This window comes from Oryza brachyantha, chromosome 12 (assembly GCF_000231095.2).
Source record: "Oryza brachyantha chromosome 12, ObraRS2, whole genome shotgun sequence".
Classification (NCBI taxonomy): domain Eukaryota; kingdom Viridiplantae; phylum Streptophyta; class Magnoliopsida; order Poales; family Poaceae; genus Oryza; species Oryza brachyantha.
In genome coordinates, this window is record NC_023174.2 from 13,447,448 (window position 1) to 13,463,048 (window position 15,601).

Sequence of the window (15,601 nt, forward strand, 5' to 3'; positions counted from 1 at the left end):
TCGAATCTGGACCGATCGTACAGAAAACCAGCAAGCTAGGAATAATCATCACCGAGTAGAGTAATAGACAGCAGCTTGCTTGCTGCCTGAACCGAGGCCATGGGATTCGGGTGCACCGCAGCGTGGCTGCCGAATTCAGTTTGCTTCCTCTTATTTCAATTCCACTGTCTTCGTTATAGAATACAAGAATTTCTATCATTTAACTTGTTTTTAATCATTTAAATTTTGTTTCGTAGCGTAAATTATAACTACTTGTTTCATTAATTATTTGTTGTTTATGTTTCATTTTTGCTCATCCTAATTAATTCTCATCTACCATCACATGCCATCACATTGTTATCCACTCCTCACCCCTCATTTATTAAGGAGCACCAAAGTTTTATTTTTCTAACCTTAACCTCCACTACTAAACAATTTAAAAATGTGTTCTATTTTTCTGTTTGATTAAAGAAATACATTGAACCTTATTTTCTGTTTGATTAGATTGATAAGATGGGATGGAGTGAGGAGGGATGGAGATGGGATGACTTAGATACAATTACCAGCGATGTTACCTTATATCTTCTAAATAAAATATTGGGTAGTAGAATTAATATATGAATAACCGAAAGTAAATAGATGTATTTATACAAGTAATATATTTTAAATAAATATATCTCCAGTTGTTTTCTCTCTTTTTTAAAAAAAATTAAAAATGGAACAGGTAATTAATAACATAGGGATCTCCGTGCGTGCGCTGTGGGATGCCTCACCTCCCTCTCTCCCTCTGTGCGCACCACCTGGGATATATCGGTCTGGCCAAATTTAACAGACCAATCCATTAGCATCAGGAAGGAATATTTTCCACTGGGTCTAAACTATCCCACCTAGTACATAAACTAAACACTAGTAAAAATATAATGCCACTAGTCCAACTTATCCAATCCATGCAACCAAACTCAATCTAGAAGTACTTTTATTTTGAAGAAACGGGTAAAGATTGCCTCGAGGATCATGATAATGGCCTTTAATTGACTTCCTTTCCTCCATACCCAAATAAATTCTGATCGAGTTCAAAATTTAGTCCGAATATCAAAGGACCAGTTACATCATATTCATTTATTTCTCATAGGTTTTTTAAATTCATAGTTTTTTTTTCTGAATTCAAATCAATCAATCGATGCACCCCCCCCCCCCCCCCCCCCCCACACCCCCAATCTTTTGTCCGGGCAATGGTAGGCATGTGACCACATCTTTTATCCTTCCAGCCCTATCAATGGGCACTACGAGCCTGCAAGGTTTTTGGCTCAGGATTTCATCCATCAGAAATGTGTTTTCCCATGTTGAGCCTAACATCAGCTTGCGGAATTTTTTGATTTTTGAATTTTGAATTTTATTTATTAAATAATTTATAAATTTAATTTTGTATTTCAAAAATTTACAAAACCGCCCTCTAGAAGGACAGAAAGGTGACGTGGCAAACGACCACTCGGTTGGAAACGGCCCGGTAATTTTGAGAAAAATCAAATAAAATATGCTGCAACCGAGACTCGACCTCTAGTCTCCTAAATAGGAAAGTGGGTCAATGACCAGTCAGCTATGATAGTAATTATGATTAAATAATTACATATGTTGTACATAAATGTATCTAACCGCGGTTCGATCAAAAAATTATCGTTTCAATAGAAAAATTTCCGGGCGGCATGGCAAATTTCGCATTTAGGCCCTTTCCGCCCTCTGTATGCGCGGAAATGGCATAAATGCAAAATTTGCTGTGTCGCCATTTCGGACCGTTCGTTGCGACCGAGTGACCGTTTGCCACGTCACCTTTTCGTCCTCCTAGAGGGCAGTAGAAGGTTAGTTTTGTAACTTTTTGAAATGCAAAATTAAATTGGTAAATTATTTAATAAATAAAATTCAAAATTCAAAAAATTCTCAGCTTGCGTGCCGTAGAAAGTGGTCTTTTTTAGGCATGTCTAATTAGCATTGTCCTAATTCAGCCCATTAATAACTGATCACGGCCCATTTAGCATTGGCTGTGGGTAACTAATTTTGGTTCCCTTCAGAAAAACTAATTTCGGCCTGTTTTACGCTATATGGAACAAGTTCCTTATTTACCATATGCACGGTACAACATATATATGCTAAACATGAAGTAATTCATAATTCCTAACTCAGGACTTCATCCTCAGCCAACGTACCTGTTGTCTGTTGATAAGCTACTGCTTGCTCTGAGTTCATCAACTCTATCATGTCCGCAGCAGCAGAAGCAGAAGAAAATTTTTCCATGTGCTCTGGATTTCAGATGACTGATATGGGTTTTCAGTTGTTCTCCTGTCTTCTGTTCTGCTCACTCCTTTCCTTGGGATTCTTCATCTGAATGTCTGTGCCAGCAATGCAAACAAGATCAGACTCAGTCCATTTAGTTGTACATGCTCACTCTAGCATGCACATACAAGAAACCTTGTCCTAATTAGCTCGCCTAGAAACTGTACGACATAACATGATTTCTCATACTTCACACATAAGTTACACACAGAATAAGGTTTCTAGGTACAGCATGTATTTTACCAGTCTTGGAAGTCTAAGTGAATTATCAAATGAGTTAATAATTAGCTGATACTACTATAGAGGGCATACTCAAACCTCATATGTCGATTCCCAAATTGAAGTTGATATTAGAGAAAATCCACCATGAGAGTAATATGCATTTCTATCGACTGATCTGACCACCCTCTTGATTGATATGTTTGGCCTGCCAATGACTGATACTTGGCCACTCATTCCCTTCTGATGAAGGGAGGTAGTGTCTCCACCTGAAACAAGTGAGACGGTTGTCAGAAGGGAGAATGATGTATATAGGTTCAAACAAAAATACCGGAGATCATGACAATACCAAAATGGTAGAAAAACACTTGCATAATATACACAGGAATTTCAGATCAAAATATTGCATCTGAGAGAGAGAGAGAAAAAATGTAGTTCTGTTGCCTTATCTTGCTCCCCTTATCATGCCAATTATCTTCCAATTTTATATCCAAGGATATCAGAATACTAAAAGTAGGAGTGCATGTCCCACATAAACTGCCTGAAGTTGGTCTTGTGATGAGTGCAACTGGGACTGGGATCCTTGTGGATGTAGTTGCAGCCTTGCAGGACATCACCTATACAGAATTCACCAGAAGTCTCCGCATGAACAGCTTCCATTGTTAAAATGGTGAAATCTGTAGACATCTCGTAATACAATTTTTCTGCCCATGACTTCAGAGGTGAATTTCATCCAAGTGTGGCAATCATTACAGACACGAAGATTTTTAATTACTCGAAGAGGTATACAAGGTGGCAAACTCATCAACCCAAAAGCCACGGCTAACTTCTCGCTATGGACAAGAGCGTTAGGATCTTTATCTTCTTGCTCTTTTTCGTGGAAGAGATGATACTTCTCTTGCTTGTATCCTATTTTGGCTACCCTATCATTTATAGCAGCCAAAAAGTTGTATATTTGATCAGCTAAGGGATGTAATCGGTCACCAACAAAGAATGCATGAACCACATTCTTTACTTCAATCCAGCTCTGGCCTGGTTCCTTTCTGACTCCTCTGTCTTTCATTATCTTTCTAACCTGATCCCTATTTTCCCACTTGCCAGTAACAGCATATGCATTTGAGAGAAGAACATATGATGCAGAATCATGAGGCTCCAATTCCATGAGACGCTTGGCTGCAAGCTCTCCTACTTCTATGTTCTTGTGTACTTTACATGCGCTGAGAAGGGTTCTCCAAACCATTGCATCAGCAGTGATTGGCATTTCCTCAATAAATTTCTTTGCACGGTCAAGTTGCCCAGCTCGTCCAAGAATATCGACAACACAAGCATAATGATCAGGCCTTGCACGAATTCCATGCTCATGAGACATAGATTTGAAGTAACTAAGGCCTTCCTCCACCAAACCCACATGACTGCAAGCAGCTAAAACACCTATGAATGTAACATCATTTGGTTTAATATCTTCTTTCTTCATTTGATCAAATAGCTCCAAAGCCTCAAGGCCACGTCCATGCTGTGAGCAGCTTGTAATAATAGTATTCCACGACACCTCATTTCTCTCGGGCATTTCAGAAAATTCCATCTTGGCATCCTCAATGCTACCGCACTTCCCATACAAGGAAATCAGAGCATTTGCAACTTCAGTTTCAAAGGTATGAACTGTTTTAATAACTCTAGCATGTATTTGTTTTCCTTGTTTTATATTTGCAAGGTTAGCTGAAGCACTAAGAGCTGATACAAACGTGAACACATTGAATTTGACATCAGATTGGTCCATACGCATAAATACCTTGAGAGCTTCTTCATGCAGACCACTTTGTGCAAAACCAGATACTAGTCCATTCCATGTTATTTCATCTTTATGTTCAATTTCCTTGAACAAAGAGAAAGCTTCTTTGCTTCTTCCACATCGTGCATAAAAGTTTACCAATGCATTCCAAATCGAAACATCTGCTGAATAACCAGATACATAAACCCGAGCATGAATCTGCGAGGCTTGCTTCATTGCTTTGATTCCAGCACAGCCACTTATAGCACTTGCTAATCCTATGTTATCTGGCCAAATTCCAAATTTCTGCATCTCTTTAAAAGCTGCAACGGCCTCCTTACAATACTCATGTTGCACATATCCAGCAATCATGGAAGTCCAAGAAACGACGTCTTTCTCTTTAAGCATGTCAAGAACACATCTTGCCCTTTCAAGCCACCCATATTTGGAATACATATCTATCAATACACCACTGACATACATATCAGACTCAAAGCCAGTTTTTACACTCAATGAATGAATTTGCTGTCCAAGGTCAATTTCTCCAGTGCAACTGCAAGTCCTTAAAATGCATGGGTATGTGAACTTGTTAGGGCGTATACCTGCAGCCTGCATTTGACAGAAGAGGTCAAAAGATTTTGCTAGATCATTGATATGCCCAAATGCCACAAGCATCAAGTTCCACAGTACTACATTCGTCCTATCACCTGAATTGAATATCACAAGGGCAGTTTCAAGGTCACCACATTTCACATAGAGGTCAAGGAGTGAGCCTTCCATTATGTAATCCAAAGACATGCCTGCTTTCAACAAATACGAATGGAGCTGTTTCCCCTTTTGAAGATCACCAATGGAGGCGCAAGCGGCAAGCAGACTAGCAATGGTCACATAATCAGGGATTAACCCTGACAGCCGCATCTCATCAAATACCTCCAAAGCATGCTCCCCACATCCACACTGAGCATGTCCTGAGATCAGCGTATTGAACGTTACCGTGTCACGGTGTGACATCTCGCAAAATACCCTCTCTGCAGATATGAATGATCCACAGCGCAAGTACAGTGTGATAAGTGCATTTCCTACAAAGGTTTCAGAGCAAAATCCTTGTTTGTAACCTTGGGCATGAATCAACCGTCCCGGCACAAAAAGCTCCGCTTTAGTGCATGAACTCAGGATGCTAGAGAGAACATAAGGTGTAGGAACAATCCCAGACTGATGCATCCGGCGATACAACCGAAGAGCTTCTTCCTCAAGACCATTCTGGGCGTACCCTGACAACATTGCCACCCACGAGACATTGTCCCTGGCAGAGAGCTCATCAAATACCCGCCTCGCACGCAGCACAAACCCATTCTTCGCGTACAGATCAATCAGAAGGTTGCCAACGATCCTCTCTTTCCCAAGACCACGCGTGATAGCGTTCGCGTGTATCTCCGGAACAACCAACCAGAACTTGCCGTTCCCCCTGCACACGCGCAGTGCGCACGCGAAGTCGACGGCCCCGAGACCCCCGTGCTCCCTGGCCTTGGCCGCGAAGAGGCGCAGGACCTTGGCTGGATCTTCCTGGGCCAGGAATCCGGCAAGCGACCTGCCGAGCGAGGTCGCCCCCCGGTGGGTCATTCCGTCGAGCACCTTGGGCGCGACGCGGTGGATGGCATCTCACAGCCTGGGGCTCTCCGGCGCAAAACGGTTATCGGTGCTCCAACTTGCGGGAGGAGGTGAGAGAGATGAGGAGGAGGAAGCGGAGGCAAGGTCGCCGGATCCTGGCCGCCGGCGGAAGCAAGGTCGCCTGCGTGCGCCGCCGCGGCGGAGGCTTGTGGAGAGGTGTCCGCAGACGCACGACTGAAGTGATGAGCGCAAGAAGAGGAGAGTAATGACGATCCAACGGTTGAGATTTAGACGTGATTTTTTTAGTTCATCTGACGGCTGAGATCACATTATCTTCGTTTTCTTTCCTCTCTTTTTATTCCCTCTTTGGCTAAATATTTGTCTCTGGTCAATAGGCATATACTCCGTTTCCTCTCTTTTTATTCTCTTTGTCCCTAAATATTTGTCTCTGGCCACTAGTCATATACTCCGTCCCATTTTATTGTTTGACACATTTTTTAACAAACGTTTTACCATTTCTTTTATTCAAAAATTCTATGTAGATAAGGAAATATAATGCGTGCTTAAATAATACTTGTAAGATAAAAATAAATCAAAACAAAATAAATGATAACTATGTATCTTTTTAATGAAATCAATGATCATATATATATTTAAAAGCAATGATATCAAACATTAAAAATTAGAAAGAGTATTTTAATTTTGATGCTCATCATTTTTTAGGAAAATAATAAAAAATTTGTAGCTACCATATTATCACATTGTATTTTATCCAAAATATGAGCATTAATATTTCATTTATCATAGTTAACCATTTAAATTATTAGCGGTCACTGATGGCTACTTCCTCCATCCATAAAAAAAATTATTCCGTAACTAAAAACAATTTTTTTTGTTGGAGGCAGTATTTGGAAACGGAGGAGGTCGATTAGATTCATTGCTAATTGCTGGACTTCAAAATGGATTCTCCGCCGCCATTTCGAGTTCCGATTGGTTCCTGTCCTCCTGGCATCTATATCACGCGCTCCAAAATTCACTAAAGCTGCGTTTAGTTAGGAAAAAAAATTGCTCGCATCGACGCGTACGGTCACACATTTTCAGTATTAAACGTATCTAATTACAAAACAAATCTCAGATTCCGCCTGAAAACCGCTTGATAAATTTTTAAGTCTAATTAACCCGTCATTAGCACATGTTGATTACTGTAGCACTTATGACTAATGATGTACTAATTAGCCTTAAAAGATCATCCCACGATTTCCCCATAATTGTGTAATTAGTTTTAATGTTTATATATATTTAATATTTTATTTAAGTGTCCAAAGATTTGATTTGATGTTTTTGAAAAAGCTTTAGGATCTAAACAGGGCCTAATTTAGACACCTTACACATTGTCAGAAATAATCTACTTCATCTGCTCCAAACTATAAGAACTTCTGCCCTCCAGATCCCAAAACATCATTTTATTTCACGTTTATCATTTTTTTACTATTTTATTCTATATATATCAACACTTGTAGGCTGCGTTCACAAGTGCCACTGGAGTAAAATTTTTTTATTGTTTTTCACGAGCACGCTTCCCGAATTGCTAAATAAAGTATTCTTTTGAAAAATAAATTATATGAAAGTTGTATAAAAAAACAGATTAATTTATTTTTAAGTTTGCAAAAGTTAATACTTAATTTATCATACACTAATGGTTTTTCACCACCGTCAACCTCAAACACGGGTACTGCTTTATTCTCCATTGATCAACTTTTACACTATTTTATTTCTCCAACGGTCGCTTCTTTTGACATGACTTATACTTTTAATTTTTTGTAAAAAAAATTGCATAATGAACCTGTTGTATTGTAGAACGGGGAGAGAGCAGAAAATAGCATGCCTATTAAGAAAATGGTCACGTTTGTGATTGGTTAAGATGACAAAGTAGATATTGAAAATCAAATGAAGGAAGTTTGTTAGTGGTTCAAGTGAAAGAGCAGGCCAAGAAGTTACTATATGTTGGAATTTTGAATGTTAGATGTTGCGATATTTGGGATGGGAGGAACAGCAATTAAAATGGCTAATCTAAAATTTAGAATAACCTGGTCACTCTATACGGTCTCTATTTATTCATACAACATAAACACGATTCAGAAATAAAATTAGAACTCAAAACCACGTAGAAATGGCCCTAGGTCTGAGGATTAATCTGATCCTACTGTTGTTCAACTATGGATCTTGTGCTTGGGCCTCTTCACGATCATCACGGTGCAGTGCGCGTGATGGCTGCAGTAGTCGCTCACGCTCCCAAGAACAGCCCTGCAAAAACGATTTGATCAGATTACATGGAAACTCAATTATGTCAGGAGAGAATAAATCAAGTGACAGATGAAGAACAACTTATCCTATAAAATTTCTGAACATTCTGACAAAAAACTTAGCTCGAATGATCACGCTAATTAACTAGTCCTACTTGGGTTGTCTGGTATATAATTTACTCATTATTAGAAAATTTAACAAATTAAATAATTGTGATTGCTCCCTCCATTTCATACTATGAGGTATTTTAACTTTTTCTAAAATCAAATTTCTTTTAAGTTTGGTTATAGGAAAATATAGCAACATCTATAGCAACAAATAAGTTTTATTTAATAGAACATTGAATATATTTTGATAGCATATTTATATGTAAAAAGTTTACTATATTTCTTATAAAATAATTTAAACTTAAATAAATTAACTTGAAAAATCAAAACGTCTCTAATATAAAACAGGGAGAGTAATTACCTTTTCCATGCTCCGTACCCATGGCTTCCCACGACCAACACATCTGCATGATGCCTATCAACAGCCTCGCAGAGAACGTTCCTCGCGTCTCCCTCCAACCCTCCAACACCTCGTAGCTCACATCGGTCACATGATCGACCAAATTAATCGGATAGGCTGATCAAATGATGAATGGATACTTCGTCACAAATGATTTTATCATGTTTTATACTTTTATGTCAACAATGGCAAGGTTATCGGATCACCTGGGAGCACATCTGCTTGGCCTTCTCAATCGCTCTTGTGGCGCCGCGTTTCAGATCCAATTCTATACTTGGCAGAAGCTCACCTATATGTATCCTCGTTTATAGGTCCTCACATCAATATGATCTCTAATTACCTAACTTGGTTAGTTCTATTTGAGATATCAAGGAGGGTCAGGCGGGGATAGATCTAACATGGAGATAGGGGCTCGAACTCCACTACCCCCTTAAAGTCGTTGGAGATTTCGTAAAAATTTCTTTGTAATTTTATGATAAAGATCATAAAAAAGAGGTTAAAACTCTAATTTGTTCAGACTAATTTAACTTCGTTGGCTAGATCTATCACTGGGTATACATAGGCCAGCGATGCCGATAACGGAGGAGGCGGGGGCCTTAGAGGTGAGCAAGACAAGGTGGTACAGCTGCGGCTGGCCCGGCGCGAAGAAGTGTTGGAGCGTCCACTCGAGCGCGTAGTAGCTGTGGTTGCTATCGTCGATCCCCACCAGCATCACCGGCTTTCCCCCTCCTCCGCCTCCCGCCGTCGTCCCGGTCTCCGCCGCCGCCATGTACAGGATTAAAGAATCGGAGTTGTATGTGCCGACGAAGTGAAGAAGAAGGTCAGCGAGCTGATGAACAAAAGGGAGTAAACCAGCAAGAGCTAACTGCCTCGAGCGGCTGGGAGAAGGCCACGGAGCGCGGGAAGCGCGCGCAGTTCCCGCGTAGCCATTCAAAGTTTTTTTTCTTTCAGATTATTCAGAATTTTCTTTGTGCCGGTCAATTTGTTAGGGATGATCTTTTTTGCTTTTTCAGTAAAAAGTTAAATGAATAAGTTCACCCGAGGTCACTCAACTTAACATCGAGTCCGTCTAAGATATTTTAACCAGAAAATAAAAAATGTGCACTCAATAAATTCTTATAACCCGTTAAAAAAACAGTATTAACTTATTTCTTATCCGATTTTGCTGACGTGTTATTTGGTGGGTCTCACTTGTCAGGATATTTTTTTTTTCTCAATCTTATTGCTGACGTGCCTCTTCTCTCTCAGGACTCAGGCTGGGGCAGGCGGCACCGCGGCAGTAGGCCAGCGGCTGGCGCGGGCTGGAGGGCGGAGCCGCGCGACGGCTGGGTGTTAGCGGCGGTCGGGCTGGCAGCGGCTGGAGCGCATACGGCGGTGCAGCGGCCTAGTCGAGGAAGCGGAGCGCGAACTCGTCTCCGCTCTTAGGCCCCGCCAGTGGAGCGTCTCGTTGTCCATCCTCTCGAAGGCGTCGCCGGGGACGACCGAGTAGATGAACACGATGCGTTGTTGGCTGTTGGGGTCGGAGTACAGGACGCGACGGACGTTCCGCTGCACGGCGGCGAAGCTGGGCTCCACGGCGCGCTCGCCTAAGGCGTTGTCGCAGTCGTCGGTGAAGGTGGCCGCCGCCAACATCATGGAGATGAGGTTGGCCTTGCTGTCGTTGGCGTCGATGCACTGCTGCACCTCCTCCAGCGCGGCCACCACACTGTCGTAGCCATTGATGCATGTGTCTAGGATGGACGACATCGAGTTCCCCTCCTGCGACGACGACGCCCCCGTTAGCAGCTCCTGCGGCGAGCTCACCCCCGGCAGCTTCGTCAGCGTGTCGCACATCTTCTTGTTCCTCACCTGCATCATATAATGCATCGATCCATGCCATGCATGCATCAGAATCACTACGGACAGCTTCTTCCTCTTCTTCTCACCATGCATTTTTTTCTCGATGGAGCTAGTGTCGATCACTCACCTGTTCGCAGGTCCAAGCGCACTCGTCGATGGTGTTGAGCGGCGTGTTCAAGCTGGTCGGAGCGACGAGGGGTGGACGATGCGGGCCTCGACAGCGGTGAATGCGGCGACGACGATGACGTAGATGATGACGAGCAGGCAGAGGCCGCCGCCGCCGCTGCCCGTGCCCCAGCCGCCCGGCAACCGCACCTAAGATCGTCCGCCACAAGCCGCCGCTACCCGTACCTCAGCCGCCGTCGCCGCCGCGTGGCTCCGTCCTCCAACCCATGCCGGCCTGAGAGAAGAGAAGAGAGAGAGGAGAGGGTAGAAAAGATGGGAGAAAAAAAAAGGAAAAAAAAATATTCTGACACGTGAGACCCACCAAATGTCACGTCAGTTAAACCAACTAAAATTTAAGTCAATACTGCTAAGAGACCTTTTTTAAACGGTTTGTATAATTTTAAAGGTATACATTTTTGTTTTTAGGGTTAAGAGACCTTAGACAGACTCGACGTTAAGTTGAGGGACAAGAGATTAACTTATTTCAAAGTTAAATGACATATTTACAAGTGAATAAAATTTTTATATATGTTTTCTTAGCAATATAAAAACAAAAACTGAAAAATAAACTACTCCCTCCGGTTGCAAATGTTTGATGTTAAACTAACCAACGTCAAACATAAAAGATATTGGAGGGAGTATGATAAAACATCTCAAAATCTATTTAAATTTTAGTTTATAAAGAATAAGCGTAAACGAAAACTCTAAATTTAAGTTTAAATATTTAAATTTTAGTTTATAAAGAATAAGCGTAAACGAAAGAGACGATGGTGCTAGAATCAAACTCTTTATTATTTTGTATGGGCAAAGGTGAAATTTTCTCACTCACAAAATCAGAATTTCACGGTGATGGAACTTGCAGTGCCTTAATGATGTATATCTGTGCCAAACAGGAATTATTTGCACGAATCTTAAAACGCATTTCTTAAGATATCAAACACAAATTATTTACCTTTTTCAATCCAGAGGTAGAAGGATATACAGTACGTGCTACAAACATGCAAGTCATGCCGAAGCTGACTAGAAATGTCAACACAGTGACAATTTATTCACACAGACACATCCACAATTTGGTGGTAGATATTCAGTCAAGGACTCAAGGCTGGTGCCATGGTTCATGGACTCAGTGCTTGTGCTTCGGCTTCTTTACAATCATCACGGTGCAGTGTGCATGATGGGAGCAGTAATCGCTCACACTACCGAGGACGGCTCTGCAGGAAAGTTCAGACATGTCAGTAATGCAGATATGGCGAATGAGCATGTACAATAGCGGGCTATAAGCCAGCTATAAGCATATTTTAAAGAGATAAGATGAGAGAGAAAAAAAGTAAACTACTAATTTGTAGTCAGCTGCAGTACAGGCTCCAAGACACACTATGTGTATAACATGTCAGACCATGTATTAATGTTTTGTAGGTAACTATTGTATGAATTGACTATTAGATTAACTATAGATGAATTAGAGCTAATAGTTGCCTATACTATCGAACTTGCTCTGAAAAGAGAATAGGTAGTACTACTATGGTAGTTTTGATGCATAAGATTTTCTATATTTACTGTAGGCAGCAGTTGGTCATTTGTAGGATTAGGACGATACAATCACACAACAGAATGTTCTAATCTACTTATTCTTTAAAATATCTAGTTTCACTTCAGGTCATCACTCGTATTACCTTTGTACTCATATTGCCTTTATTTCAGGTTATAAGATGTTTTGATTTTCCCTAAATTTATATGGATACTACTGAATCTGGATACACACATATATATACACACATTGGTTTACAGAGAAAATCAAAACATCTTATAACTTGAAACAGAGAGAATAATAAATTGTGTTAATCCCATTTTGAAGCTTTGCCTTTGTGTAAGGCCCCCATATCAATTTTGGGGTTTCATTTACACAAGTAGGTTAAATCATGAAAAACAAGAGGATCACAGCTACAATGACCAATGACCTTCATGACATGGCCAAAAACCATGTTTATCGAGAGAGAATGATATGCTCTATTTGATTGGACAATGAAGCTATACCAAATTATCACAAGAGCATTATGTTGTTTATGGAATTTCATCAACTCATGATATGGTACTATACTGCTACTATGGCAACAGATAACTCTTTCATTTTAATCTATCTCCACTGCTTGCAACAAATCTTACCAATTACCATATAAAATATCTGGTCAGACACCAACCTATATATTTCTCTTTTTGTTGATAGAGTTAAGGGGGAAGGGGCGTCAATTTTCAATCACAAAGCAAAGATAGCATTTCTTTATGGAAAACAGGTGTGAGTAGGACAAAAGTAGGAAATGCCAAATACCTTTTAATTGCTCCGTAGCCATGGCTTCCGACAACCAACATCTCCGCCTGATGCCTCTCAACCGCCTCGCAAAGAACATTCCTCGCATCCCCTTCCACCACTTCAAACAGAGCATCGGTCACCTGATGCAAACTCTCAGTGAATCATGGTCTAAATCGTCATAATATATAATCATAACCATGGTAATGCACACCAACAAAAAATAAAGCAGAAATGAACGATGAATGTGGCAATCCATGTCTGATTCCCACAGCAGACACGTCCCCTGCTCTTCAGCAGACCAGCTAATCTGAGCTCAAACTGATCAAACCAGATCCTTTTAGGGTTTTATGTGATTTGTATTGGATACGGTTGAACAAGAATCAACCATCACACTTGTAAGCTTTCAGATTCATTTGAATTTTCATCATGCAACTGGCAAGATAGCCAGATTGCCACCCCCACCACCCAAAAAAATGCTTAAGTAAAAAAAAGCTAGGTAACTAGATTAATTTATCGGTAACCACTAACAATAGTTGCTGCAACTAGAAGGAATACGCAATCACTACACGCCATTTAATAAAGGAACACGATTAGGGAGTGTTATTTAGTCAGCACCCAAATCATCAACAACATGGCCCGGTGAAAAAAAAAAAAACAGTTACTACATCCGTCTCAAAATATAAACATTCGAATATTATTTAGCAGAGATTACACTTGAGAAGATAAAATTATGTTGCCCCTTAATAAATAAGAAATATACGATGTTAGAAGGGTAATTGGGGAGAAAATGGGAAGAATTTTGAATGTAAATTGACTATAGGACAAGTAGTACATAAATAACGTCAGAATTACTTTTATCTTGATAAGAGATTCAAATCTCAGAAATTGGAGTATTTTAGAACAGAGGGAGCACAATAATATGGGGGGAAAAGTGAGTGATGGGGTTAAATTCTGGATCACCTGCGCGCAGAGCTCCTTGGCCTTCTCGATGACGCGCATGGAGCTCTTCTTCAGGTCCGCCTCCACGAACGGCAGCACATCCGCGGCGCCTAATCCAGTTCAGTTTTCAGTCCAATCCAACCAACTCAGATCATCCAAGCACCCGACTGAAATCAACCCAAGATCTGAAATCCCTCGTTGCTTTACCGCGCGTACCTGGGCCGGCGAGCCCGACGGCGGAGGCCGCGGTGGGCTTGGCGTTGACGACGACGAGGCGGTACTGCTGCTGCTGCTGCTGGCCGGCGGGGGCGGAGAAGAAGTGGCGCAGAGTCCACTGCAGCGCGTGGTAGCTGTGCTCGCTCTCGTCCACCCCCAGCACCATCGGCATCCTCCCCTCCGCCTCCCCCGCCGACGCCGACGCCGCCTCGGCCGCTTCCTCCGTCGCCATGCCTAGTCCTCTCGTTGTCTCGTCTCTCTCTCTCTCTCTCGCTCACGGAGCTCCGCCTCTGTACGCTTCGCGAAGCGTGTACTACTCTTCTCCTCTTGGTACCAGTATTTCGATTCAAAATATAGGTCTGGTTTAGTTTTCAATTTTTTTTAAAAAAAATTACATTAAATTTTTGGACACATAAATAAAACTTTAAATATATATGAATAAAAAATTAATTATATAGTTACGGAAGAAATCTTGAGACGAATCTTTTGAGCTAAATTAGTCTATGATTAGCCATAAGTGCTACAGTAACCGACATGTGCTAATAACGGATTAATTAGGCTCAAAAGATTCGTCTCGCGGTTTCTAGGCTAGCCGTGAAATTCGTTTTTTCATTCGTGTTCAAAAACCCCTTCGAACATTCAATCAAACGTTCGATGTGATGTTTTTGCCAAAAAAATTTTGACAACAAAACACCACCATAATCGTTCCTGCCCTCCAGATTCCATAACCTAACATGAGTATTTATTATATACATTGATTTTTATTGTTTTAATAATTTTATAGACAATCAGACATTTAAAAATTATCTGAATCACTATAAAATTTAAAAATTAACAACTAAAATGACTAAAATAAATCTATTAATATCTTCGTAGGCTATGTTGAACGACTTAGGTCGTGTTCTTTTATGGATATTATAACATGTATGTAAAAGTAGCATCGGATTAATATATGATAATTAATTATTAGTTATAAATATCTTAAAATAAATTATATGATTTTTTAAATCAGAGTTTCTATACAAAATTTCAGAAAAATATCACGTTTACTAGTTTAATGTGTGTGCGCGCGGAAAAACCTAAATTCGTTAACTATAGTAAATATTGTACTTTATCGAATCTCGTAATAATCCTTCTCTAAAAGTACACGGCAGTGGCTGACGGGTGGACCCTGGGGAGCGGAGTGCGCGGGTGGGTGGGGACGGGCGGCACCTCCAATAATAGTGGTGGTAGGTCCGTGTCCGCCACGTCAGCTCCGTGGATGATTTGGTTCAGTGCACTAAACCTTCACTGACGCGTCGAGCTGTCACATGTGCCCGGGTGAGCTTTGGAATAGATGCGAACTGATCATGGGTTGGATGGATGCATCAGCGTCAACGACTTTCTGGCTTTGTAGGATCTGGTTGGTGCAAAAGATATTA

At 40.9% G+C, this 15,601-nt stretch overlaps 2 protein-coding genes and 2 pseudogenes across 3 annotated transcripts; all 4 read right to left on the bottom strand.

Moving 5' to 3' along the window:
• Nucleotides 1–677: 677 nt before the first annotated feature.
• LOC102701603 (pentatricopeptide repeat-containing protein At4g13650) lies at nucleotides 678–6,072 on the bottom strand. Of its 2 annotated transcripts, none has more exons than XM_006664562.3 (4): nucleotides 2,876–6,072; nucleotides 2,626–2,795; nucleotides 2,181–2,363; nucleotides 678–794 (listed from the first exon to the last, which is right to left on the bottom strand). In XM_006664562.3, exon 1 carries the CDS (start codon nucleotides 5,912–5,914, stop codon nucleotides 3,155–3,157), a length of 2,760 nt encoding a protein of 919 aa, XP_006664625.1. In that variant the 5' UTR covers nucleotides 5,915–6,072; the 3' UTR covers nucleotides 678–794; nucleotides 2,181–2,363; nucleotides 2,626–2,795; nucleotides 2,876–3,154. The 2 variants fall into 2 exon arrangements, with proteins under 2 accessions (XP_006664625.1, XP_015698557.1); XM_015843071.2 differs by lacking the exon at nucleotides 678–794 and adding an exon at nucleotides 1,582–1,818.
• Nucleotides 6,073–7,875: 1,803 nt separating this feature from the next.
• On the bottom strand, nucleotides 7,876–9,505 carry LOC102701882 (annotated as a pseudogene).
• A 187-nt stretch (nucleotides 9,506–9,692) lies between these two features.
• Nucleotides 9,693–11,726, bottom strand: LOC102702154 (annotated as a pseudogene).
• Nucleotides 11,649–14,505, bottom strand: LOC102702434 (universal stress protein PHOS34-like). The gene is made up of 4 exons (XM_006664563.3): nucleotides 14,181–14,505; nucleotides 13,986–14,074; nucleotides 13,044–13,165; nucleotides 11,649–11,928 (listed from the first exon to the last, which is right to left on the bottom strand). Exons 1-4 carry the CDS (start codon nucleotides 14,410–14,412, stop codon nucleotides 11,841–11,843), a joined length of 531 nt encoding a protein of 176 aa, XP_006664626.1. The 5' UTR covers nucleotides 14,413–14,505; the 3' UTR covers nucleotides 11,649–11,840.
• Nucleotides 14,506–15,601: the final 1,096 nt, after the last annotated feature.